This window comes from Passer domesticus, chromosome 16 (assembly GCF_036417665.1).
Source record: "Passer domesticus isolate bPasDom1 chromosome 16, bPasDom1.hap1, whole genome shotgun sequence".
Lineage (NCBI taxonomy): Eukaryota > Metazoa > Chordata > Aves > Passeriformes > Passeridae > Passer > Passer domesticus.
Genome location: NC_087489.1, coordinates 9,167,500 through 9,193,048, shown reverse-complemented (window position 1 = coordinate 9,193,048; position 25,549 = coordinate 9,167,500). Strand labels below are relative to the sequence as shown.

At 50.3% G+C, this 25,549-nt stretch overlaps 1 protein-coding gene across 6 annotated transcripts in view; it reads right to left on the bottom strand.

Moving 5' to 3' along the window:
• MYT1 (myelin transcription factor 1) overlaps positions 1-15,942 on the bottom strand; it is a 64,248-nt gene extending 48,306 nt beyond the window's left edge. Inside the window, exons 1-2 of one of the 6 annotated variants that reach the window (XM_064391293.1) lie at positions 12,050-12,117; positions 10,983-11,414 (exon numbers count right to left, since the gene is read on the bottom strand). In XM_064391293.1, coding sequence (XP_064247363.1) covers positions 10,983-11,070 — 88 coding nt within the window. In that variant the 5' untranslated portion in view covers positions 11,071-11,414; positions 12,050-12,117. Of the gene's footprint in view, positions 1-10,982; positions 11,432-11,558; positions 11,876-12,049; positions 12,118-15,826 lie in introns of those variants that run through there. The other 5 variants (XM_064391290.1, XM_064391292.1, XM_064391294.1 and 2 more) reach the window with 5 other exon arrangements.
• Positions 15,943-25,549: the final 9,607 nt, after the last annotated feature.

The window sequence follows — 25,549 nt, the reverse complement described above, 5'->3', positions numbered from 1 at the left end:
TTTCTTCTTGCACATTTCCCTCATTATTTTGTTCTAATTTGCCTTTCCTGGTACCTTCTCTATTCAACAAAAGCCAAATGCAAACGGCGTCCCTTAATCTCCAGAACAGCAGCTCACTGCTGAGAAAATAATATAGATGTAACTTCCAGCATCACACACTTTCTTTTCCATTTATATGCAAATGCCGACCTTTCACCCGAGCTGTCTCAAAGAAGTATTTCCTTAAAAATGCAAATAGCATGTTGCAGGCAGTTACTCCGGCTGAGTCTTTCTTGTATTATTATTATTATTTCTTTTAACCTTACCAGCACTGTAAAACACAACAGCTAAACTGCACCCTGGCAATAATTACTTTTCATACCAAATTGAAAGCCTCTGTGGAGCCAACGTGTCGAAACACCAGCAGGAGAATTCAGTGTGGATAAATTCTTGGAGGTGCTTTTGGACAAGCATGTCTTTGACCAGTGGGAAGGAAGCAGCCCCAAGAGAGTTGCTGCTGAAGGAAACCACCTGATGGCTCAGGGTCAGGTAACAAGGGTCTTGTCAAACCCTTTCCATGGTGCTGCTGATCAGGAGCCCTCAGGAGTGGGAAAACAAGCTGTGTGAGCCGGGGTGAGAACAGGAACAAGGAGTGTGGCCACTGGCAGTGCAGGTGTTGGGCAAGGATGTCCAAGCTGAGGAGGTCTGGGACGACCTTCAGGGCTGTGTGTGCTCTTTGTGCTGTACAAAGGGCTCCAGGGCAGCATTAGGAGTCTGGGCCTGAAGATGAGCAGGGAGAAGGGTGGTTGAAGACGGGGCTGGTGAGGAAGGAGCCACAATGATTCAGAGGAACAAATGAGTCAGGGATTTCAGCTCTGAGACTCCCCTAATTCACCTCTCTTTCTCCCAGCTGCTGGGACACCTCTGGTGGAAAGCAGCTTCCACCTCCACCATGACAGCAGTCCCAGCACCAGCCCCCTGTGCATCTCCTCCCCTGTGGGCTTGGGGACAGGGCTGTCCCCAAACTGGCAACACAAGTTGAGGGGTGAAAGAAGGCACCAGCAACTGCTGAAACCCAAGTCCCCTTCCCCAGAGCTGCTGTAAGCCTGCACAGGGAAGTACTCCCAGCATGGGTGGACATCAAACAGACTGAGCTGGAGGCATTGATCCAGCTCGAGTACCTGACACACTGCAGCCAAACCACTCCATCATCACTCTGGAAACCAAGGGATGAGAGAAGAGAGAGCCCGAGCACGGCGCTTGCACAAGGCTGAGCAAGGCTGAGGGAAAGCCAAATGTAGAAAGCCAACTACAGACAGCCTTCCTGGGATGAGGCAGCACAGGGTTCAGGGCCTGCTTCTGAGCAGCAAACACAGATTTCCCCAGTATGCAGGGAAAGAGAAGAAGAAACAGCAAAAATATGAACTGGTCTTTCCTCTACTATTTTAGCCATCCACAGATTTATCTGTCACTGATTCTTGGTTTCCTTCTGAGCTCCAAACCTCCTGAGATGCCCCAGTGCTGATTGTCACAGCCCAAGTTATTTTGAATCTGCTGGGACACTTCACCCTCAGCCCTGTAGGTTCTGGGTAAAAAACAACTGCAAAATCCCAGAAGCTTAAACAAAACCCCACATTGTTTCTGCCCAAATTTGGCCCAAGCTGGGCACAGAGATGTGTTTATGGACCACAAACTGCCTTGCCCCAGCACAGGACTGTGTTTGCTCAGGGAGTGTTTTCCTGACAGGGATTTTAGCACATGTGACACCAGGTCAGGAAGAGGAGGGAGAAGCTGCCTGGGAGAGCCGGGGAAGGGGCTGGCAGTGCCTCTGACGCAGAGGTAGATGACTAAATGGGCTACTTCCCAGCTGCCAGCTTGTCTTTACAATATTAAGCCTTTTCTCTCTGCTGCCATATAAGAAGTGAAAAGTTGACACGTAAGCGTGTGTCATATGGAGTCAGGGAGACAGAAGCAATAAGGCATAAAAGGAGGTGAGATCATCGTGCAGCAACAACTCCCCAGGGGTACAAGGCAGCTCTGCTCAGTGCCCGCTGGCTCTCAGCCCCCACCAGCATCCCCCTCCTGGGCTTGGCACACTCAAACCAAACCCTTCCCTCCCCAGAACCCCCAGAGCAGGGGCAGGCACAGGGTGCCACGCTGCCCACCACGAAATGAGGCAATTAATGCCTTCTGAAGGGTCAGCTCATTAAACAGCAGTCACCACTGCAGCACGAGTGTCACAGCCCCCCAGGATTGTTGCTGCTGAATGGGGCGGCTGCTGTGCACCATTTGCCTGATAAAAAAGGAGAATCATCAAATATGTTGAGTTTATAGCCCTGCTGGCACTGCTCTGAGCGCTCCTGCGGGCTCTGTGTAATTGAAATTAAACAGAGGCCAGTGATACCTTTCTGTCCTTCCTGCAGCCTTCACTTGCTTGGGAATGCAAGGCAGGGACAACGAGGAGGAGGGTGAGGCAGCAGCTGGATGCCCATGGGCATTGCTCCTGGAGCAGCTTTCACCCCCATTCCAGCCTCTTTCCCAGGCTGAGCTCTCTGTGCTGCATCAGTTTTGTCCCAAAACGGAGCCAGGAGCAGGGGAAGCCCACAGTCCCCAGCAGGGCAGTCACCCCCAGGCTCCACAGCCACGCTCCAGCTCGTATCTCACAAGTTGGAACTTTCTCTCCACTACAAATAATTTTCTCCCATTTCCCCCCTTTCTGGGTGTCCTTGCTGGGTGGGTGAGTGCAGCAGGAGCAGCCAACCTGCCAGAGCCTCCCTGGGAGCCAGGAACGCTGCTCCATGATGAGAGGGAGATGAAAGTTTCCAGGGAATGTGGGACAGGAGCTGACAACTCTGTGCTCTGCTGAGACACCACAGGCAGAGTTAACCATTTCAAATGTCATTTTTTTTAAAGCAACAACATTGCTCCCAGGCACTTTTTTTTCCTTTTTTATTAAATAAAAAACGGAGCAGCTCTCTCCAGAAGGCTATTAATCCTCTCCTGTCACTTGTGTTCTTGGAGAGCGCGTTTCTCTGGGCAAAAGCAGTGAGTTGCTCACTGACTAATTACATCAAAATATTGAGGGCAACAAACAAACCTTTAACTCCACTTGCCAGAAGCTCGCTAGATGCAAAGCTTCAGAATTATGGAAGAGAAATGTATGCAAAAGCAGGAGGAGCTGGGACTCCAGACATGCTCGTGGCCACATCAGCTTTTAGAGGGATTAATCCTTTCCTCTCTGCAGGGCTGCTCAGGTTGGGCTAACTTCACCCAATCTAACTTCACCCAGAATCTCACCCACCCAAAGATTTTGATTTCCTAAAAATAAGGAATATTTTTTCCTTTGCTGTGGAAGTGAATTCATTTATTTTCCTCTCATTCCTACATTTGGCATTTGGGATCAAGGACTAGACACCTGTCCCTCAGGAAGGCTCAGTTTAGGCCTCAAGCCCCACTAGAATTCAGTTTTAGGCTGAAATCAGACAACTTCTCTCAAAGCCCACCTGACACCTTCATTTATCCCAGCAGCTCACAAGAACAGCCTTTCTTTGGGACACAGCATTGCAGATTTAACCCTCCCCTACCATAAAACTTTTGCCAAACACTCAGCCAACAGCATTTGGCACTGATTTAATTCTATTCCATCACCCTTCATTGCCCACACAGCCACAATTGGAAGAGCCAGTGCCAAAAGGAAAGCCTGATTCTGCATTTAGGTGCTAAACCTGATGTGCTTCCAGAGGGTTTGGATGTCCAAGAGCTGAAACAGGTGACTCAGATGCAAGCTTTGGCTCCAGACCCACGGCTGCCAGAGAGCCACTGCCTTCCAACCCCAGCCCTGCATCTCCCAGGCTGCAGGAACACCAGGAGCAGGGAAAGGCTCCAGCTCTGAAATGTGCACCAAAGGAGCTGCTGGGGAGGATTCTCTGCACTCTGCAGGTGTTCAGGTGAGGGGGGCTCACCACAGACCAGCCACACTCAGGGAGCCCAGTGACGAGCACAAGTTGTTCAACGTCAAATTGTTGGTTTCAATGGATGGTTTAAAAGAAGAGAGATTTTCAAAAGTCCTCAGATTGTCACCTATAGATTTTGCAGCAATAACTAGCTTTTTTAATGCCACGTGCATGAAAGCTCCCCTGAGCCATCTCTTGTACGTTATAATAACATTCACCAGGGGATCCTCCTAATGCTGGGTCTGAGCCCTTTGCAGCTGAAAACACCTGACCCTGGGCTTGCAGAGAGGGCTCAGATAAACGTGTCTGGCAGCTGCTGCTCAGAGAGACCATCACAGCCCCAGCATTGACCAGAGAGGTTCTGATTGCACCCACAAGGAGCAAGAGGCTTCCCCAAAACTGGCACCAGCCTCGCTTGCAGATGCTGTCCTGGGGAGAGCCACAGGCTTGCCAAACAATTTCAAGCAGAGGAACGAAGAAAGCCGAGTCTCTGCTGCAGTTTATATTTAATTAGAGGGAAGGCAGCTTACGCAGCAGTTTCAGAAACATATTGTCTTACAGCATATTGGATATTTGTATCTTAACAGCTCAACATCGATTTCTTTTATGTAAAGGAAGAGGGGGGAAGAGCACAGCGTGCCCTAAGTTGTGTAAGCTCCAAAGAGACTCCTGCACTACTTGGACTAATGTTTGGAGTAATCAAAGGCGTGAACTCATGTATTATGGATGGGAACGAGAGTTTTCAGGCTTCTGCAAAAAGGAATCTCCAGCGTTTGGTATTTTGTTAGCAGCCTGGCACCATATGGCTCTCCCCTGCTGATATTCTTTCACACCAGAACTTTATGTTCAGATGCTTTAGTTAATATTTTACCCAGCAAGCATAAACAAGATGCAAAGATTGCAGTCGACAGCAACCTTCTCTTAAACCATACATGCACGTTAATACTGAAGGCTCCTTTCAGCGAGCACTTTACCCAGCACATGCCTGGCTTTATTTTTTCCTTAGGGGTCCAAGCTAGGCCATTTACTTTAACTGCTTTCCCATTCAGCAAAAAACAAGCAGCCAGCCCATGAAGGACATTTTCACTCCCTCTCCACTCTGCTTCCTGGCTAGTCCAAAGCAGCACAGGACGAGTGCAGGTGAGACACGCATGCTAGGTTTGTTTGTGTACAATTTAACACTGTGTCTCTGCTTCTGCACCATTTCAGCCTAAATTTTATCTTGGAGAGGCAGAGTTTCCCCTTCTCCACTCCTGAAACAGGGATGGAGCCCCAGGCAAAGCTCCCAGCCCAAAGGGAAGGCTCACACAAGCACCATCAGCCTAAATCACAAACAACAACGTGGAGCATCCAGCTGAAAGTCCAAGATTTGTGTTTCCCTCTACCCTGCACCAAGTTAGACCCAAAATCTCTCTGGAAAACTGCAGCTCTGAGATTTGGCTCTAAATATTACACTTAGACTCCCCCCACGCACACCCCCACTCTCCAATATTCTTATTAGCCTTTAATATTCTTAAAACAAATAGGACCTAACAGATGTCTTTTCAGCCTGCACTCTTATTAATGAGAATATTGTAAGAATGGAAATCAGGTCACAAATGTTTAATACTTTGTTTAAAAAGTCTGCAGCTTCTTTAAAGAGTTCCACTAATCCCAACATGACAGATGTACAAGGCAGTTTTGCTTGGGGCAGATTAAAATTCTCGCTCTGATTTGCTCTTTCATTTGGTCTGATTAAAATAACATTGCGATTATTTTTTTTTAACGTGCTGACTTCAAAATAAAAAAGGAAAGAATAAAAAGTGACCAGTAAAGACCAGCATGATCACAATAAAAGCAAAGTTATTGTTGTTGAGATTAAAAAAAAAAAAGCGAAGGAAAAGGAATGGGGGAGCAGCCTACTCAAACTCAGGTTAGCATTAAAGCTCTGTGTTAAAGATGAAAGGGGAACCTTTCCAAACTATGTTTTTCCATTTGAAAGTGTTTATTAATCTATTCTCTCTGAAGCAAAAAGTTCAATGAAAGACAAAGATCAAAAGTATTTTAATTTAGGTGAATTTTTTTCTTTTTTTTTTCCCCTAAACCAAACCAAGCTGAAAATCAGAAGATTGCAGGGCACAGCACTTCAGTATTCTGCTCTAAGACTGACACTTGCTGGGAACAGCCCAACTGGCAGAACGGGGTGATCCCAGCCACCTTTTCCTCAACCAAACTATGCCTGGGAATTCCCTGTTTCCCTCTCCTCACATCCTTTCACAGCAGACCAACCTTCCCTGGGCAAACTTTCACAGCTAATTCATTTCCTTGCTGCTACAAAACACACGTGGCATCAGTCTCACATGAATGTGTGGGTGGCAATGCCAGGATGCTCTGGTGGGATGGAGCCCAAACCCATATCCTGTCCCTAAAAAGCCACATCTGCCTTTTCCCTCTTGGGTCTGCCCAAAGCCAGCCCCAGCTCCCACTGCTGGGTCCCTCCAGGGCACTCCTGGACCAGTTTCCTACAGGCATTGCCTCCCCACAGGCTGCTGTAGCATGGAGGGGTGCATGGTTTTAAAAAAGCAGCCAGAGCTGTTCAAAATACAGCTTCTCAAAGGGCAAACTCCTGCTTCCAGTGATCAGCATTTCATAGAAAGTGGTCGGTGTGTTTGTCTGGACCTCTCCAGCCCAGAAATCTTCTCTGCCTCCCCACCCAGTCCTGCAAACTCACAGCAAGGGTCACAGGAGCATTGCAGGGATGAATTACCTCAACAATAGAAAATCACTCATTTTAAGATGTGTATTTTCCATTTTTCCTTAAAACTCCAACTTGTGCCTTCCGTGAAACAGTCCTTAGAAAATCAAGAGTGTTTGAAGTTTCTGAGGATCTGCTCCACTCTGGTGATTTTTAATGTTTACAGTCTTTAAACACAATTGTTCAATGCATGTTTATCCCCCTGAGATGTCCTCAGCTCAGTGCCCAACTTCAGCTATTCCCAAGGCAGAAACAACCTCCCTCCCAGGTGAAATACTGTGGGAAAGCAGCTCAGGGCAGCCAAGGGATGCCCTCCTGTGCTGCTGCTCCAGGGCACCTGCATGGGGAGGAGATGCTTGGGATCTGCTCTTCACCTTCTGCGTGTCAGCCCCGTCCCAAAGGGCAAAGCTGCTCCCAGAGAAGCAGCTCCTGAGCTCTGCAAGGGCAAACGCTGCACTTCCAGAAATCCCCTTTGACAGATTAACCTGCCAAGAGGGGAAACTCCAAATATAAACCCACAAAGCCCTTTTCTCCTTGGTGAAAATATTTGTGGGGATTGGAGGGGACAGATTCCCCTCCCAGCTCTGAAGGGAGCAGAAGGGATGTCCCAACCCTGCTCTCTGCTACCAGATAAGAAAGTCTCATATAAATTCATTTCATTCTAACAAAGAATCTGGGGCCTTTGTCCACTCCAGAAACTTTTCACAGCCTGTGCTTGTCACTCCACTTCTCTATTCACACCACGAATCTCCTCTCTAAGGCCTGGGCTATGGATCAAACTTCTACTTTGCAAAGGTAAACAGCCTCAGAAGTGATAAAAAATACTTCAAGATGGGAGGTTTCATACAATCCCACCTTAAGGGTGCCAGAGACAGCAGTGGACTCTGCACCACACAGCCAGGAAGACCAGCAGGGGAACATGGGTGGAATTATTCTTTGTAGAAACCAGTAAAACACAGGAGAAAGAAGGAAAAGGCAGAGAAAAAGGTGGGAAAAGTTTCTTGACAGCAACTTCTGCTATGCCAAAACTCCAGAAATACCTGGGACTGTGTGGCAGTTAACCCCAGGCTGACAATCCTTTCATAGCTGCTGTAGGACAGTAAAGCCAAATAAACCTGGAGTGTGGGACACCTCAGCCTCCCACCTTGTCCACACAGCCAGGGAGCAAACAGCATCTGCACAATGAATAACCCAAAAGGGGGTTTGTTGGGGAAAGAAGAGGAACACACAGTGACACAGCTCTGGAAGTCTGAATCATGGATGCTCCATGCTCAGCTCCCCTGTATGAGGAGGAGCAGCTATAAAGTGACAACAGGAGATGGACTTTGTCATTAAGGAAAGGGCTCTAACAACTCAGTTTACAGCTTGAAAATAAGCCCTTCCATTTATAAACTCACAAAGCAAAGGAAAGAGTGGGTCCTGTACCCCACTTGGCCACTAAAGTCCCACATCTGACTTCCCCGTGGTGAGGCGATGCTTCCCCGCCTCTCCCTCCCCTTCACAGCCTCATTTCGTGTCTTCTGGGAAGCCCAGCCCAGCCCTGGCTCCAGCCTTTACTGTAAATCCTCCCCTTCCCCTGCACGTTCTGCTCTCGGGGGGCAGAGGGTCCCGGTGCCCCCAAACTCTGAGCTGGGCACGGCAGCATCGCTGGCAAAATCAGCCCCCCCGAGACTGAAAAAGGAGGGCTCTGCCCCTCTCCGGGCAGGGAGGGAAAGATCATTTTACAGACTGATTTTGGGGTTCAGGAGTGTAACCTCACCCGTCCTCCTCAAGCCCTGATGCAAAACTGCGGTGGGATTTCAGGAAGGGAAAAGAGTTTCTATTTCCTGAGCTCTAAAGCTGTGTCATTCAGCCTCTCCTGAGGGTATCGCTGACTTAGGGTGCACTGCTCCCCCCAAGCCCAAGGAGAGCAGCCTGTCCCATCCAGAACACAAGTTTGGAGGCAGCACCCCAAAGCCGAGCCTTCCGGGGGGTGGAGGGGGGGTTTAGCACCGTCTGCTAAAATGGCAGCTGCTCTGACGCCGAGCTACGTCTTGCGAAGTCAGCCCTGCCCTCATCACCATCATCATCATCATCATCATCATCATCTGACTGCCGGGAACTGCTCCGGCTCCCGGGGCTCTGCGGGACGGGGCGGGGGAGGCGCGGAGCCGGGGGGGCTTCGCCCGTCCCTGCCCACCCCAGCCCCCAGTGTCACTCCGGGCTGTTGGGGACAGTCCAGCCCGCGGGGCTGTCACAGGCCAGAAGGTCCCTGTGTCCCCCCTCGCTCCCAGCCCAGCGCGGGCCACCCGCGGGTGCAGCCCGGCTGTCCAAAACACCACCCGGGAAATGTAGGGGTGGGGTGGCAGCCGTCCCGACCCCTGCTGCTGTCCCCCTGCTTCGTGTCCCCCCTGCCTCGGGGACCAGGATGTTTCTGGGGGCAAAGGCACCGAGGAGATCAGACAGACGGGGAGTGGAGGGAGAACGAGGGAGTTTTGGGATCTTCAGGGATGGGGGTTCTCGCCCACTTCCAGCCCAGGATTTGCCAAAAGGGGAGGGAGCACCCTCGTCCCAAAGTCACCGAGGCCACCCTTGGCAGTGACCTTAAGCACCCCCCCAGGACTCCCAGGGCGAGGAGAGTGGCCGAATTTCTGTCTCTCCGAGAGCTCGGGGTGCCCCCGCTGCCCCCCGACCCCCGAGAGCTGCCACGGGACAGCGGTGACCCCGCGGGGCGAGGGGATGCCGCTCCTCACTGGGACCGAGCAGGGACAAGCGGCGCTGCCAGCCCGGACCCCTCCTCGACGGGACCCCCGGGAAATCGCCAACCCCGACCGCGGCCACCCAGCCCGGAGAGCCGGGGCTGCTCGGTGACAGCACCCGGGACAGAGCCGGACCCCAACCCAGCGGCACGCAGGGGACAGCTCCCGCCTGCTCTCTGGGAAGGGACAATCCCAACTTTCCAGAGTTTTCCTACTCTTTGTGCGGCGGGGATCCCAGAGACCCACGACATCACTTGGAGGGGAAAAAAATAAAAGTAAACAAACTAATTAATTAATTAATTAAAAAAAAATAAGAAAAGAAAAAAGGAAAACAACGAAAAAAAAAGAGGGGGAGAAAAAAGGAAACTAAGTTCTCCTTGTTCTTCCCGAGGCAGGTGAAGGAGGGGAGGGAAGGGGGGAGGGCAGGCAGGTTTGAAAGAGCCGAAGGGGACAAGTTGTGCCCGGGTTTCCCGGCGGCAGCAGCCGGCGCTGGTTTGTGCTTTGCAACACGCGCCTGCTCCAATCTGCGCCGCTCGGGAACAATAAACAGGATCATACAAAGAAGTGGAAAGGCGGCATCTTTGCTTCTGGTTTCTATGACAGCATCAGAGAGAGACAAACCAACTATAAACTCTAATTCCTAGATTCCTCCTCCACCCCCCCGCAAACTCCCTTTTGTCTGCCATTAATTAAAGTGGCCATATGGAAAAGGCTGATAATAACAGCAGATGAGCCAACGAGAGAGAGGGAAAGGGAAAGAAAGAAAAAAAGAATAACTAAAAGTAGCGGCAGGGCGATGGCGGGGGTTTAGCCGGGGCTTTTCGCACTTGTTTTCAGCGGCTGCTCGAAGCGAGGGGGCTCAACAATAGCGGGAGGAGAGCGGCTGCCCGGCCGGATCCAGGGGGGCTCTGGGCAACCTGTCCCCTTCCCCTGCCCCGCTCCGGGGAGCCCGGCATGCCCCAAGGCTCCTGCTCCGAGAGCGCCGATCCCCACCACGACTTGCCCCTTTGTGTGGGAGAGCCTCCGAGGGTGCCGACCCCCCCTTGGGTCCGTCCTCCCCGCCGGCAAAGTGCACCCCAAACTCAGCCCGGCTGGCAGCGCCAGCACATCCTCAGGCAGCAGCCCCCTGCCCCTCGCTCCCTCTGCAAATAACCCACGGAACAACCGCAACAACAAACTTTGCCGAAATTGATAAAGAGATTAGCCAAGCAAAGCCTCTTCCGAGCAAGCTAAAAATAAGAGCACGCAGATTTCTGTCGTGGTCAACGTATAGAGAGAGATCCACAAACATGGCACACTTCCCTTGTGCCTCGCTGCTATAAATAGAGAGCTCTAAAGTAGGCAATAATCGGAAAGAAGAGGGGGGGAAAAGGGGGGAAAAAAGGAGAAAAAGAAAAGTCTGGCGCTGGCGGGAGGGAGCAGCCTCCAGCCCTCCGCGTCCCAGGGCGAGGGGCCCGCGGAGCGCCCAGGAGTGCGGAGCCGCGGACTTGGGCTGGAGTTTGGGCAGGAAGGGGCCGGGGTGAGGGGAGCGCGGCAGGGACGCCCCGGTGAGCCCCGGTCCCGCCCGGCCGTCAGCACCTCCGAGAGCTCCGCGGCCGCGGGGCCGCCGCCGCCGGCGCAAACTCCTCCCGGAGTCTTCTGCTAACACCTCCCTCCGGATAAACATCCACCGATCTCGCGGTTCACAAACCCGGCAAGCATCCTCTTCCAGAAATATTCAGAAAGTTTCCCGGCTGAATGCGACGTTGTGCCTTTTTTTTTTTTAATAAATCTCCTCCTTTCTCATCTTATTCAACCTCTTTTCAGTCAGAAGCATAACATGTCCACTAGCGTCTCGCAGCCGGCGAGAGAGCGAGCGAGCAAAGATGGACCTAGGAGCATGATGATCATCATAAAAATCCCCTCGGTTCTCCAGTGCAATTTTCAAAACAACAACCCAGCCTTCGTGCTGTAAAGGCGAAACGCCTGCGTCTGTTTACATCAACTGTGTGCTCCGAAAGCCTTTCCCCTCTGTCTCAATCCAAGGGAGGGGAGGGGAGGGAGGGAAAAGAAAAAAAAAAAAAAAAGGAAAAAAAAGAAACGGAAAAAAAAAAAAAGAAAAAAAAAGCCAGCATTATCTGCCTTTGTCAGCGAAAGAACATAATATTGACTTACCTTTCCCCACAGCTATTGTCTGCCCCTTTACAAAATGACATCACGGAAACCAATCATGAAATTTGCATGGGGGAGGTTGTGGGGGGAGAGTTCTTGGAGGGCAGCCCACTTCCCTACACCAGTAACACGCGTGTAAGACGGGTTGTTGGTTTCAATTAAATATCTGATACTCCTTAGTGTGTGAACTCTTAAGCCTGCTAAAGGCAATGTCTCATTTACTTAATGACCGCTCTCATTAATGGAAATGGCACAGAGGGGGCTTGCTGCGCCTTCCCTTTGTAAATACACTACCCATGAACCCTTGGGGTTGCAATATATCTGTTTACTCTCTGAGGTGAAATAAATTTACAGTATAGCATCAAAGAGAGCGAGCGAGGGAGATGGAGCGGCTGCCTTGAGTGCACCCAGAGTTGGGGCTCTACGGCCCCGCCGGCCCCTCTCTCCCGGCGCTCCCCCCTCCCCAAGCCCCAGCAGAAGGTGAATGATTTTACCCGAGCTGATTCATAATTAATATGCACGAGGCTCGGGGCTCCTCTGACAGCAGCAGCACAAAAGGACGGCGAGCGCGACGAGCGCCGTTCCGCGTCCCCCCCGCGCATCCCGGCGCGTGGTACGGCCCAATAATTCCTAATAGCAGCAAGCAGCGAGTGACAGATGCCCTGGGTTAGCACAGCTCCAGCGAAAGTACTTTACAATATTTATTGGTGGTTAGGAAGATGACCTATCACCATAAAGAACAGACCGGGAAATTTATCGCCTCTATGAACCTGGAAGTATTGCATATTAGCTGATATACATATTCAAAAGGCGGTGGTTAAAAGGTGTATAAATATTTTAATTTTTTTTTTGCCTCCCCTTAAAATAGAAAAAAAAAAAGAAAAAAAAAGAAAGACACAATATATTCCCAGCAGACAACTCCTCACCCCGGGGAAAGTGGTTTACATTTTACATTATAGATGTTGGGATGGGAATAAAAACATAAGGAAAACTCCTAAAAGAAAACGGCGACTAAAACAGTTTAGGGGTTTTTTTTCTAAGTGATAAAAGTGCACGTTCTTGCATTGTGCATCTTTTCCTCCCAGAAGGAGTCATACTTTCCCGGAGTTAGCATCATCTTTCCTTGAAAATGCTTGTTTCGTGGCGGCGCGGCCACCCCGGGAGCAGAAAGCCCTGGCCGAGCTGGAGGGAGGGAGGCTCTGGGGAGAGCCCCCGGAGCGGCAGGAAGGGCATTAGCACATCCCATCCTGCCCGCTGCCAGACGGGAGCATTAGCACTTGGATCGCAACTTTTCGGAAACAGCGAGGGAAAACACAGCCAGGCTGCAACCCCACGGGCTGGGAGGGGAGAGGGGAGCGACACTTTCCTGCCCAGCGCTTGCCCCCGCACCCTCGTGCCATCCCCAGCATCGCCGAGACAATTAAGACTTTCCTGTCATCTTAATGAAGATTTCCAAAAAGATGCGGGAGCTCACAAATGGACAGAAACCCCAGGAGTGCTCGGAGAGCTGAGGCAGAGCCTGGCAGGGAAAGCTGGATCCTGCTGAGGATGCGCTCTCCTGTGGGAAACTCCAGCTCCGGAGCTGCGCGGGGCCCAGGCTCCCCTCCTGCTCACCCTGGGCGGGTTAGGGGTGGGAAAAGCCCCTCAGACTGCCCAAAACCTGGCAAATTTAGCTTGCAGATCAGTGTCACTCACAGGCCATTGCAGGGCACATGGCAGGAAGGAAGGATTTGATTTCCCGTCTCAGGAATTTTATTGATGAGAGGGTGGCAGAAATACTAATTTTAAACTGCTGAGGCCGCTTTGGAGGTTGTTAGGATGCCCATTTCCATGGCTTGCCAGCCCGGTGTGCTCCTAAACCATTAACATAAAGGAGATATTCAGCAGAGAGCACTCCTGAAAAGCTGTTTTCTATCTCCTTTGGACACACCACGAAGACAGGGATATTTTACATCCTAAACCTTTGGCATTCAGAAATTCTATTAAACTCTTATCTGCAGGCAGCAGGCCTGGTGCTACACTGCATCTCCATTGTTCTGCACCCGCGATAGAATCAAAGGGAGGGCTGGGTGGACTCGGCTCCCCTCCGCTCACAATGCTGCCTGCTCCTCTCCACCGCTGCTTCATTTAGAGCCCTAATGCTAAAACTTGAGAAACAAAAGCACAATAGATTCGGCTGGGAGGCAGCAGGGAAGTGTGTTTACTTGCGTGTGCTCCCCCATAAATTGGAGCACACGCAGCCTGCATGGATATGAGCACACACATGTGCCTCTCCGAGCGTTAAGAGAGGGATTTTATTACTGCTGCTGTTGCATTTATTAACACGCCACGCACCTACGAGCCCTAAGGCAGCTGACAGCTCTGATAGCATCCGGCTGAGCTCTGGGCTGCCAGAGGGTGTTTGGCTTTTCTTTGTTCCCAAACTCGCCAGACTTCCCCCTGCTCCCCTCCCAAAACGCTGCAAAGAAGCGGCGCCTCTCCCGGAGTTTCTCACTGCCACCAACTTCAGCAGCGGCAGGAATTCCCATCTCTCAGCCCCCAGATCCCTTCCTACCCCCAGAAAATCTCCGGCTCAGGCCAAAAGCCCCACACCCCGAGCTGGAGGAGCCCGCGGGGATACGCCAGGCCACGCGTGGGCTCCGGGCGGCGGGTCAGCACCACGGACAGCTCCGCCTGCTCCCTCCTGCGCAGTTTCGATCTTTTAAAGTATTTTCCAGCCATTTTAAAAAGTGTTTCTCCCACACGCGCTCCCTAAACCCCTCCAGAGTCGCCCCACAGCTGTTTTCAGGGAGGAGATAATTATCGTGCGTTTCCAGGTCTCAAAGAGCCGTGGCTTCCCTGAAGGGAGCCGTGCGGCAAAGAGGTCTAAAATAAATGTTCATGTATTTTCATCTTCAGGGGGTATAAGACGGGGGCTCGGAGAGTCCCTGCCTGCAGGGTGCCTGCAGAGCCGAACCCAGAGAGGATTTTTAAAAGCAGATTCCCTTCACGCCCCTCCCCTGCTCTCCATGCCATTTTTTTTCTCCTCGTGTTTTCAGATCAAGCTCTCCAAGTTCGAAATTATTTAAAATAAAACTCCATTTGCTTGTGTAAACACAGCCATAAACCCACCGCACTGTGTTCCACTGGCTTCTTTGAGTCTGTTTCAAAGAAAATTAGATCTCGAACTTTACGCATTTGTAATTGGCACCAACTTCTCCGGTTACCAGCTGGGGGTGAAAGATTTTTTTTTTTCCTTGTTTCTTTCTGAAAGCTTCTATGCAGATGGGCTGGCTGCCTTAATGCCTCAGACTACAATTAGTGCTGTTGTATGCCGAATAGAAATGGCCAGCATTAATATTGTATATGGAACAGCTGAAGGGTTGCGAAGAAACCTGCCCACTACAGGCCCCTGGCAGATGGAACAACATGCACAGGCACAAAAAAACTTTTAATAACCCTTTGCTCGCTCTCCAGCGCGCCCCTTCGCTCCGATTTGGGCGGGTCCTTCCCGAAGAGGCAATGCCTTTGTCTAAGCCAAATCTAGAGCTCTTTTCTCCCTGAAGAACAATAATTGGAGCAATCACCATCTTTTGCAAAAGGCACCTCGCATTATCCCAAAAGTTCCTCCTTTGTGCCTCGGGTAATGCAGGCGCTGAAACACGCACCCAGCTGAACGGGCACGAACTAACTTTTTATTTAATAACATCGCCCTCACCCCTTTCTTATCCAGCAATGTGCAAGAGGGGTGGAAAAAGAGCCCATAAAGCCAAACCAAACCAACCACCACCCCCTTGCCCGGCAAAACTGCGACCAGAAGCTGCAGAAAATAGGATTTTCTCGTCGTTCTCCTCCCCTACGCTCCTGGTCCTTTGCAATGAGGCGAAACCCGCGGCAGCGGGCACAAAGCCCCGCCGGGGGCTCGGGGCAGCGGCACCGGGGGCCGCGCACCCCCCGCTCCTGGAGCCCCCTCGCAGCCGAGCCCGGAGCGCCGGGGGACGGGCGGGGTGAGACCGGCACCTCGCTCGGGCAACGCAAACCCGGGAGACCTGCGCCCCCAAAATGTACTCGGGAACCACTTTCTACTGCTTGACGGGGGGAAAAATACTATAAAACAAGGAGAGATGGTTTGCGGGTCCGCATTCCCCCGCCCTCGGCCACCGAGCCCCTTTGCCACGGCAGAATTGAGAAACTCAAAGAGTTTTAGAGGAGAAACGAGGGAGACACACGAAGGAATATCCTCCCTACGCTCCCACCGCACCCCCCGCCTCCGCCGGCGAACGGCTACGAACCGAGGAAAGTCCCGCAGAGCTTCATCCTTGCCGGGTGGCGGTGGCTGCCTGGCCCGGGGTGGCGGGGGCAGCGGGCGCGGAGCCGCCCGGGGTTACTCCATCATCCCTGGGAAAAGTTCCCGTCCGGAGCAAAAACTTATGGGCGGCGGCGGCCAATGGGGCCGCGCCGCAAAATCCTCGCAGCGCACTCGGCGGCCAATCCGCTCCCCCCGGGCCGGGGATGCGCACCCCCCTCCCGGTCCCTCCCGGCCCTCCCGGCCCCTCCCGGTCCCTCCCGGCCCCTCCCGGTCCCTCCCGGTCCCTCCCGGCCCCTCCCGGCCCCGCTCCGGGCTGGCGGCGGGGGGAGCAGGGCAAGGGGACCCGTCCTCCCCATCGCATCCCTCCTGCCCCTAATTAGGGGACGGAAGAAGTGACAGCGGGCACATCCCAGCGCAGGGGGGTGGTAGGGCAGATGCACAACCCCAGGAGAAGCATCCCCAGAGAGCCCAGCCATGGAATGGTTTGGTGGAAGGGACATTAAAGATAATCTCATTCTAACCCCCTGCCACAGGCAGAGACACCTTCCGCTATCCCGAGTTGCTCCAAGCCCCGTCCAACCTGACCTTGAACACTTCCAGGGATCCAGGGGCAGCCACAGCTTCTCTGTCCCTGTCCACAGCTGACCCAGTGCACAGGGACAGAGGGCACTGCCCTGAGGGAACCCACAGGCTGGCAGGGCTCTGCACAGCCAACAGCCACTGGACTCTCACCTTGAAGTCAATTTAGAAATGCACAAGTCTAGTGATGGTCACATAGAGCTTGTTGGGTTCTTTGGTCGAGTCCAGGGTGTACTGGGCAAGGGAAAGGGGGGATTGGTTCTGGGAGAGATCCAGAATGGAAGAGGATGTCCCCCTGCCTCAAAGGACAGATGGCAACATTGGACTGAAGTGATCCCAGCTGGAGAAAACTGGATACAGGCCAGCAAGCAATACTCTCATTGGCCTCCCAGATGGAAAAGCAGAGAAATAGTTACCAGGAAATAATAATAATAATAATAATAATAATAATAATAATAATAATAATAATAATAATAATAATAGTATGAAACAACTAAGCAGGGACAGAACTGAACTTTGATATCCCGTTGGTTTAGAGGGCAAAGTGCTGTCTCTAGGGTGTGGACCCCCTGCTCCCAGCTCATCACCTGAGGTTGAAACAAAGCCAGCTCTTTCCACGGACCAGCCCTGGTCTGAAGAGAAGGACAAGTGTCATTTCTGAAAATGAGAGAGAGAAGGGATTTCCTGGCAAAAATTGATTGTCAGTGTAAAAACTCAGCCCCTTCACCTGGATGGACTAATAAGTGCATTTACAAAAAGAGAACAAACTTGGCCCAGTCTCAGCCAGGAACAGAAAGGGCAAAACCTGAGCTTGCAGGGACAGTTGGCACCAATAATAAGGAAGATGGGACAAAGCTGATGTTAACTGAGGGAGATTTGAAAGCAATTCATCTCGGCGGGACATGGCTGCATATTTGGATAATTTTTTTTTATCAACATAGTGGGGGATTCAGTTGGAATAAAGGTTGACAAAGTGTGAAGAAAAAGAGGAGAATTCACTCTTTGAGGCAAGACCCTGGGCCAAACTCTTTGTTGAATACATCTAACTCCTTAATTCAGATTTCTTTGCAGGCAGAGAGCTGGAAGAGAGAGCAGGGAGGGAAAACTTTGATGGGTTGAGGCAGAGGGGGTGTGAATATCAAAGTACACCTTTTCTTCTACACATCCATCATGGTCTTCTGCTGGTCTCAGGGAGGTCTGAGAAAATAACGATCACAATAATCATTATCATTGCCATTGGATTGAAAGTCAGGAGTTGGAGTCAAATTAAAAATCTAACTGTTGAATAGAGAGAGATCCTTACCCTTAAAAGGGCCTGGGTGAGGCAGCTGTGTCCTACATCAGGCTGGGTAGGTTTGGGAAAGGAGCTGGAGCTGGGCCCTGGTACAGCTCCATCTGACTGCACAGCTCTCCACAGAAAGGGGTGTGACACAGCCCCTTTGGGGACTGGCACCTCTTCCCTCTTTGAATTAGCAGCTCTGCCTTTGCAGAATATTCTGTGCTTTATTGTCCCTTCAATCCCCACCTTGGAAGATGAGAGGTGACATTGCGGAGAGCTCTGCGCTTGGAAAATGACTTTCAGAATTACGTTCTGGCAATTTGAAACTTCCGCTCTCTCATCTTCAGCCTCTTGGGGCTTTAATGGGAGACAGCAAAGTGCCTCTTCCTCCTCCCCTCTTTTCTTTTCCTCCCCTGTTCTCCAGCAGCTGCAGCAGCCGGGATTCAGCAAGGTCACTCAACTCCATTGCTTCCTGCATGCAGGAGCTCTCAAATTAAGGGGTGTTGGGAGCAGCCTGTTGAGATGAAACAGCCTTCACTCAGCTCCAGCAAGCAAGGAAACAAAACCCCTTCACAGTGGCTCCAGACTGGCTCACCTTCCCTGAGCATTAGCTGGGGGAAAAGGTAAAGGCATGGAGGAGCAAAAAGCAGGATAAAAAGAGTCTGCAGAGCTGCTGTCTTTTGTCTAGCAGAGCAAGCCCCAAAATTTTATTAAAGGCCTTGTGGCTGCAGCTGCCTCATCCACTCCTAGGTGTTTTCATCAGTATCTCACCCTGCTTCTTTTTTTCCCAAAATTCCTGCTGCTGCCTCTCCTCTCCCCAGTTCAGCAGCGAGGCAGAGTTGGCCCCATCCATCCCCCGGTCTTGGAGCACAGTGCAGAGGTGGGAGCTCATCCCTGTGAGCCCTGAGCTTACCAGCAGTGTGATCCTCCTCCCAGGTGCCGCTGGTCTTAGTCTTGTGCGGGCATTAAGGGGAGCAGAAGAGAACACAAATGGGAATGGAGAAGAATCACAGAAACTCCACTCATATCTGGGTGGTTCCCTGCTGAGGGGCCTGGGAAGCCATGTGGCTCACACAGAAAAAGACCAAAGGAAATACCATCCCTTTGTAGTCTGATTTCTGTTGATGCACTGCCAAACTGGGAGGGGGTTACTGTTCCATGTGTGCAGTTTTGCATCTGAAATAAATAAAATCACCAAGATATTTCTCTATGTACCCCAGCACCATCTCCCCCGGCCAATGGCAACCCCGGCTTTTCCACAAAGGAGGGGATAGCTCCAATTATCTGTTGACTGTTTTATTCTGTCTTAAATCCCTTTCATGGCTGCGTGAGGGAAAGCTGGAGAAGCCGTATGCAGATATTGTCAAGCTCAACTTGATAGGTACTGTCAAAACTGCCAGAGTGTGGTGACAATAAACATTTTAGCTGGCTAACAATTTGCTGCAAAAAGGGTTGACCCTGAAATCAAGTTCTGCTGTAATGAACACTTTGTCTCTAAATATTTGCATTTTTGCTGACAAGGTTCACTCTCCAGGAGATTTCCTCCGCCCGTGAACAATCTGCCTTCACACGAGATGCAGGATGGATGCAGTTTCCTGAGCCAGTTCCTTATCTGGCGTGAAGGAAGGATGAGCACATTCCCAAAATCAGCAGAGCCACCGTGGATGGGGGATGCCCAACCAGGGGTGTTGCTCTGTTCCAGGGTGCTGATCCCCCTCTCTTTTCTGTCAGGTTCTGCATGGCAGTGCAACACTGACAGCCCAAGGCTGGAATCAAGGCTTGTCCCTGCTTAACAGATGGGGAAATTGAGGCACGTGGTGATCCTGGATCGTATTTGGACTGTCTTTGCTGAGCTGGAGGCAGAGCAGCCAAAAAATAGGCAGCCAAAGCAGACTGCCTGCTATCCATGGCTGCCCCAAACCAGCCATGGAGGAGGAGGAGGAGGAGGAGGAGGAGGAGGAGGAGGAGGAGGAGGAGGAGGAGGAGGAGGAGGAGGAGGAGGAGGAGGAGGTGAAGCCATACCAGACCTCTCAGCAGCTTCGGTTTGGTGCCCCCCTGCTCCATTCCTTCAAGCACATGGAGAGCTGGGGCTGCCCACCCTCAGGAGCTGCTGCTGACCCTTCCTCCCTCCTCTTCAAGGTGATTTGACCAAAGTTGCACAGAGAGTCGCAGGCAGAGCTCAGTGCCAAGGATCTTCCTTAGCCCCAAGGCCAAAGCCAGGCGGGCTCCACGGTGTCAGAGATGAAACTCAGAGCTCTCTTGCTGCAAAAGTTTATGTGTTTCAGGGCTAAATTTCCCAGGTTTATGTGTTGGAGGGTTAAATGTCCCAGGATAACTCTGTCTTGGCCCAAGGGCTGATCACCACCTCGGTGTTTTTGTCTGCTCCCATTGATGATGGGCAAACAACTCTGCCCAATTCCCCAGGGACAAGGTGTCCAGCCTGGATGGTGTGGGGATTTACCTGCTCGGGGCATCTCTGTGGGATAAATGTCCTCCAGGGAGTCAAGAACCTTCTGTGCTCTGGACCACTATGGGGAAAACCTGCAGAGTTTGGTCCCACAGCCTCCAAGGTGCTGCATGTGGGAATGTCTGCTGACAGTGAACAAGGGGGTCAGTGCATGGACTCAAGTCTCCCCTGTGACATTTGTTCCAAAGTCGAGCATGGGACAGAGAAATAGCCAGGAAAATTTGCTGCCTTCTTGCTTAGGACCTCAGTATCCAGCTCCACTGCTGCACTTAATCCATAATATTGGGGGGAAAGTCCCCCACCACACAGGTTTTCCCACAGAGGAAGATGTGAATTCCATTTCTACTCCTGGCACTGATTTTTGGGGGGTGGCTGTGGGAAAGGATCTTCATTCATTTTCCCTCCAACACCTGGCTTCTCCATTTCAAATAAAAGGTGCTCAGAGCACATCCTGCCTCGTAATACAACTATTAGCTGTGCTTACCAGGCTGGGGCTGTGATTTGCTTGAGACCCCTAAATTCCTAGACAAGTGCCCAATAAATTGTAATAAATTGTAATAAAATGTAATAAAACTTCTTACTGTTGTTGAGAACTGTGGTTGGGGGAAACACAGAAAGAATCCTTATAGGTTTGCAAAAAAAAAAAAAAAAGACATAAAGGGGAGGAAAGCACAGCTTATTTCATTTTTATCTCCCTTTCCCCTCCCTGCTGCAAGGAAAGGCAATTTTCACTAGCACAGTGTTGTCATTTTGCCGAAGAAAAATTCACAGTTTTGGCCAGAGAGGAGTGTTTTCTTTGATATTCTTTTTTTCCGCTCTGTTGGTGTCAGAGCTGTTGCATTTCTGGCAGTAGCAGTGGCTCTGTGCCTTGGAAGGCAGCCGGGCTCCTACCTCGATGCTCTCTGGCTCTGCCATCCCACATGGTGCCTCCTCCCTGGGCTCAGCATGGCCTTCACCTCCCAGGGCAGGTCCCTTTGGCCAGGGCAGCACTGGAATGATGAACATTTCAGGGCACCAGCCCTAGCTGGGTCATTTTGGCACCAAAATACAAAAGCAAATACAAGAGCAAAGTATTACAGAATTACTGTGCTGGTGTGAGGGGGCAGAGTTGCACACAGAGTTTTTCATTCAAAGTGTTCAGTGAAATGCAAGGTCCTAAATGAGTAAACCAGGTACGAGCATGGTAATTAATACCAGAGAGAAAACCAATGCCTGCTCTGCCCACACGAGCCCTGTGAGGAAACATGAGTGATACTCCAAAAATCAAAGCTTGTTGCTGTTGGCCCATATAAACACCTACAGAGGAAGAGGTGTACCCACATCCTTGAAATCTTCTCCTTCTGACCCCTCTCAAGAGCTTTATTCTGATATTTTTTCTCACGATTCTTGTTACAAGGAGTAGCTTAGCACTGGCAAACATCATCCTCGCAGCCTTCCTGGGCTTCTCCCTCTCCTGGTGGACAGTCCAAAGTTACTCCTATTTTTCTTCTCCCTTATAAACCCTGGGACCCACTGGGAAGAAAGTAGCCTGGTTAAAGGCTACAGGCTAAGTTCTTCCATTCTCCACTGACTATAAAGACACAATTTTCTCTTTTTCCTCTTCTTCCTGGACTCATTCCCTGCTCTCAGGCACAGGAAAATTACCAGAGCTCTGAGACACACACCATGAGCCCCTTGCCAGCTGAGCTGTTTCACCCTGTCCTCATCACCACCCGTGCTGGGAAGCCCAGAAAGCACAAGGGAGGGATAATTACCAGTCCCAGCACTGCAATGATAATTAATACCCTGCTAAAAGGAGCACTTGTCAGGTCAGGGAGCAGAGGGAGGGGTGGGAAAACAACCAGGTAAAAATCAAACCTGAGCAAAGGTTTGCTCTGAGGAAGGGGCTGGGGACAAGGGGCAGGAGGAGCTGTGGGGTGAAGGAGGGGTGATGGGGATGGTGCCTGCAGAGCAGAGTAGGTGTTTCACCCATCAGTGACTGGCAGGGAGATCTCCCATGCCACATCTCACCCTCCCTTCATCACGAATGGGCTGAGAGCCAGGAAAATCCTGCAGCCAGCAGTACTCCAAGCCATCCTGGAGCACAGCATCCTCACCCCTCTGGGGAGGTGAGGAGGCCTGGGGGAAGATTCTGCCAGATTTTGCTGGTTCAGTCCCACAGGGAGGCTGAGCCTCCAGTCTTGGGGCTCCCTGCCAGCTCCTGGTGCAGTTCTCTGAATTTAAGACTGACTTCACCATTTGGGGATGTCAGAGCCCACCTTTTAATTGAGGTTGCAGAAGGAAATACCAGAGAAATATAAATAACTCAGTGGAAGCAATGGGAGATCTTGAAACCTAAACTTCATCAATCTAAACTCAATAAATCTGACCAAAGGGAAGCATAAGAGAAATGAGGATGCCAGCCAGAGAAATGTGAGCTTGGAGATCTCCTGCAAGAGAGACTTCTGGGCAGCTTTGGGCAAACAGGTGTGTTCTTTTTTCCCTTGGTCCCATCACCTGAATGATCAGTAAAATTCCTCTGTATATGCAGTGTTTTGGCCCTCTCACAACAACTGAGTTAAAGCAAAAGACAACCCAGAACCATGGCAAGGGGTGAGAGAAACAGAGAAGAGCTGGCAAGGGAGAACAATATGTTTCCAGACTAGATTTAAAAAGAAATGTTATGTTAATACGAGTTTGGCGTCACACTGTCATAACACCATCAAAATGACATGCTGCCACCACTAATACGACTGTTTGGGGAATATGCAACATGAACAAAAAAGCAATTTGCTCAGAAACAAACTGGGATGAGTCTATACTGTAAGAAAACAGAGAAATGCTGCAATCCAAGGGAGGACCAGACAAACGCTCTGTGATTTCTGGTAACTGTGGCACAGGCAGGGACAGACTCTCTGAACAGAACTTGCTCCTTGTTTTCCACAGCCTCTCAGCCTTTGCTGGGATAATCTGTTCATAAGAGAGAAACAGTTTAAGGACAGCTGTTCTGGCATTAATTAAAGCGCCCTACAGTTCTTTCCTAATAAAATCACTTCTCTTCTAAGGTCTTCTTGCCCAATTTGTTTTAATACCTGTCCCTAATTAAGTCCAGTGAGAGGAATTCACTACTTCAAATGAGTTAAAAACGGATGTTCTCAAGGCACCTGCATCTGAAGAAACTTATTTTTGAAGTCCATGAATTAAATTAAGAGGGGACATTTTCAAGCTGATCACTCTCTTTTGATTAGCACAAACGAGCTGCTCCACCAGCGCTGTGTTAAAAATTGTCTCACTTGCTTTTCCGGCTAATTTGGAAAGAGTTCAGCTGTTAGGGTGCTAAATAGTCACATTAAACACTACAGACCTGCCGTGCATTTAGGCAGAGTCCTTTAAAAAGGAGATTGAGCATCCCATCACCTGAGGATGCCCCTCTCCACGGATAGCTATGGAGACGCTGCCCAACAGCGCTGACAGTGACTTGTTGACCAACAAAATGCTGGCACAAGCCCTGTGTATCAGCCATGGCAACCAGGCTGGGAGCGTGGCAATGGCAGCTGCTATGCACAGAACAGCGCTCTTAAAAATATCACGGCTGAAACCCATTAAAGAAAACAAAAATAGAAAATACGCAAGAAAGCGAGGCTGTGTGTGAACAGATACCGGGAAGGATGCTCGGTACATTTATAGCTACAGCCTGCCCCAAATTTTCCTGGACTTTTAACCCAATGCTTCTTCACTATGAGCAACCCAAATGTTATTTTTTTTTAATCAGAAAATGTCAAACTTTTTGCTGCTTTTTTTTTTTTTTACTCTTGCTAATGTGATCAAATTTGCAAGCTGACCTGTATCAGACTAAAAGCAGAGCACTGGTATCTGCTGATCTCCCAGATCTGCTTCACAGCACAGTTTTCCCTCTGTGTCATCCCTTTAACCCAGCCAGCCCCACGGGCTGCATAGGACAGGGTGTGAAGGGACAAGCTCATTGCCTTCCTCCTCCCAGCACATTGTCAACCTGATAGAAAATGGCTCAGAGCCTTTCTGACGGGCATCTTTAATGATAATTTCCTACCTCTTGTCAGAGCCTGCAATAAAAGTGATCAATCAGAGGGGGGTGATATGCTGGGACAGAGCCCAAGCCCTTTGAAGCCACCCCACCTCCAGCAGCGCCAAATCCATTGCTGGTGTCAGCCCAGCCAAGCACACAGCCCGGCAGGGAAGGTTTGGGCTCTGCTGTCTCCTTACGTCAGGACCCCGCTCCAGGAGCTGGAGAGATTGCAACCAAGAATTTACTCACGGAAGAATGAAAAACTGCCCTGTTCCATCTCTCCCTTCCCACCTGCTGGGCTCCATCTCTTAAAACCTGGAAAATAAGGCAGAAAGATTGGCTCTGAGAGCTTTGACCCGTGAGTTGGTTTTCTCATAATTCTAAAAGCTGAACATTCAAGAAAAAAAGCAAAAAGAAACCAGCCCAGTCTTTGCCATCCAGGATGAATTCCCTGTGTTCCAGCAGATCTGCACGGCGGTAGGCTGGTTCCTGCTGGAGCTGGGTACTTGCCATGCTTTCCTAGAAAAGCTCTCTGCCACTCTCCCTACAACATTAATTCTGAACAACAGAGATGGAATGAAATGTAGGATTGAAAGCAAGCCACGAGGTAGGGAGCAATATTTAGCTTTCCTCTCCCAGAGGTCTCACCTGTGTTGGCAGTGGTTTAAAGATGTTAGTGTGGGATTAAGGGGCTAAATCAGATATTTTATTAGTTACAGGAGCCCATTGTCCTTGTTAAATAATTGAATGCATGTGCTCAAGGCAAAGGTCTAGGCTGGCTGGTGACTCCAGGCCAAGCTCTCACAGAGCATCAGCTGGAGTTGGCAGCACCAGTCTCTCTGTGAAGATATCTGCAATTCCTTTTATCTGGAGTAGACACTGAGTGTTGCTGTGAACATCAATTCCTGGAACGTTTCTGACAAGGATTTACATGAGAAGATACAAAGGTTCAAAATTCCTTTAAAGGAAATACTGCTTCTTCTAAATAAATGCAAAACAGGAGCTGAAGTTGTGTCTTCTTAAGGGTTTTTTTGTTTGTTTTCCAAATTTTTGCCCAGGATGAGAACTCAAAGGCTGATTAGGTTCAGGTCTTTTTAAGGCATTAGCCAGTCCAGGAAAAGAAAAAGCTGAGAAATTTGCAGCAAAACCATTTTTATTAATTTTTCAACTATTCTGCAGGTTTAATAAATTAAAATACCTCTGCAAATACTTTGAAGCTTTTTCATCTCTGATAACATTTAGTACCTTATCATTTCTAACTGCGCTACAGAGAAAAACACATTATTATGGATTTTGTGGTAGATCCTCCAATTTATCAGCCTAAAAAGATTTCCAAGCAATAGAAGCTTTCTGTGTA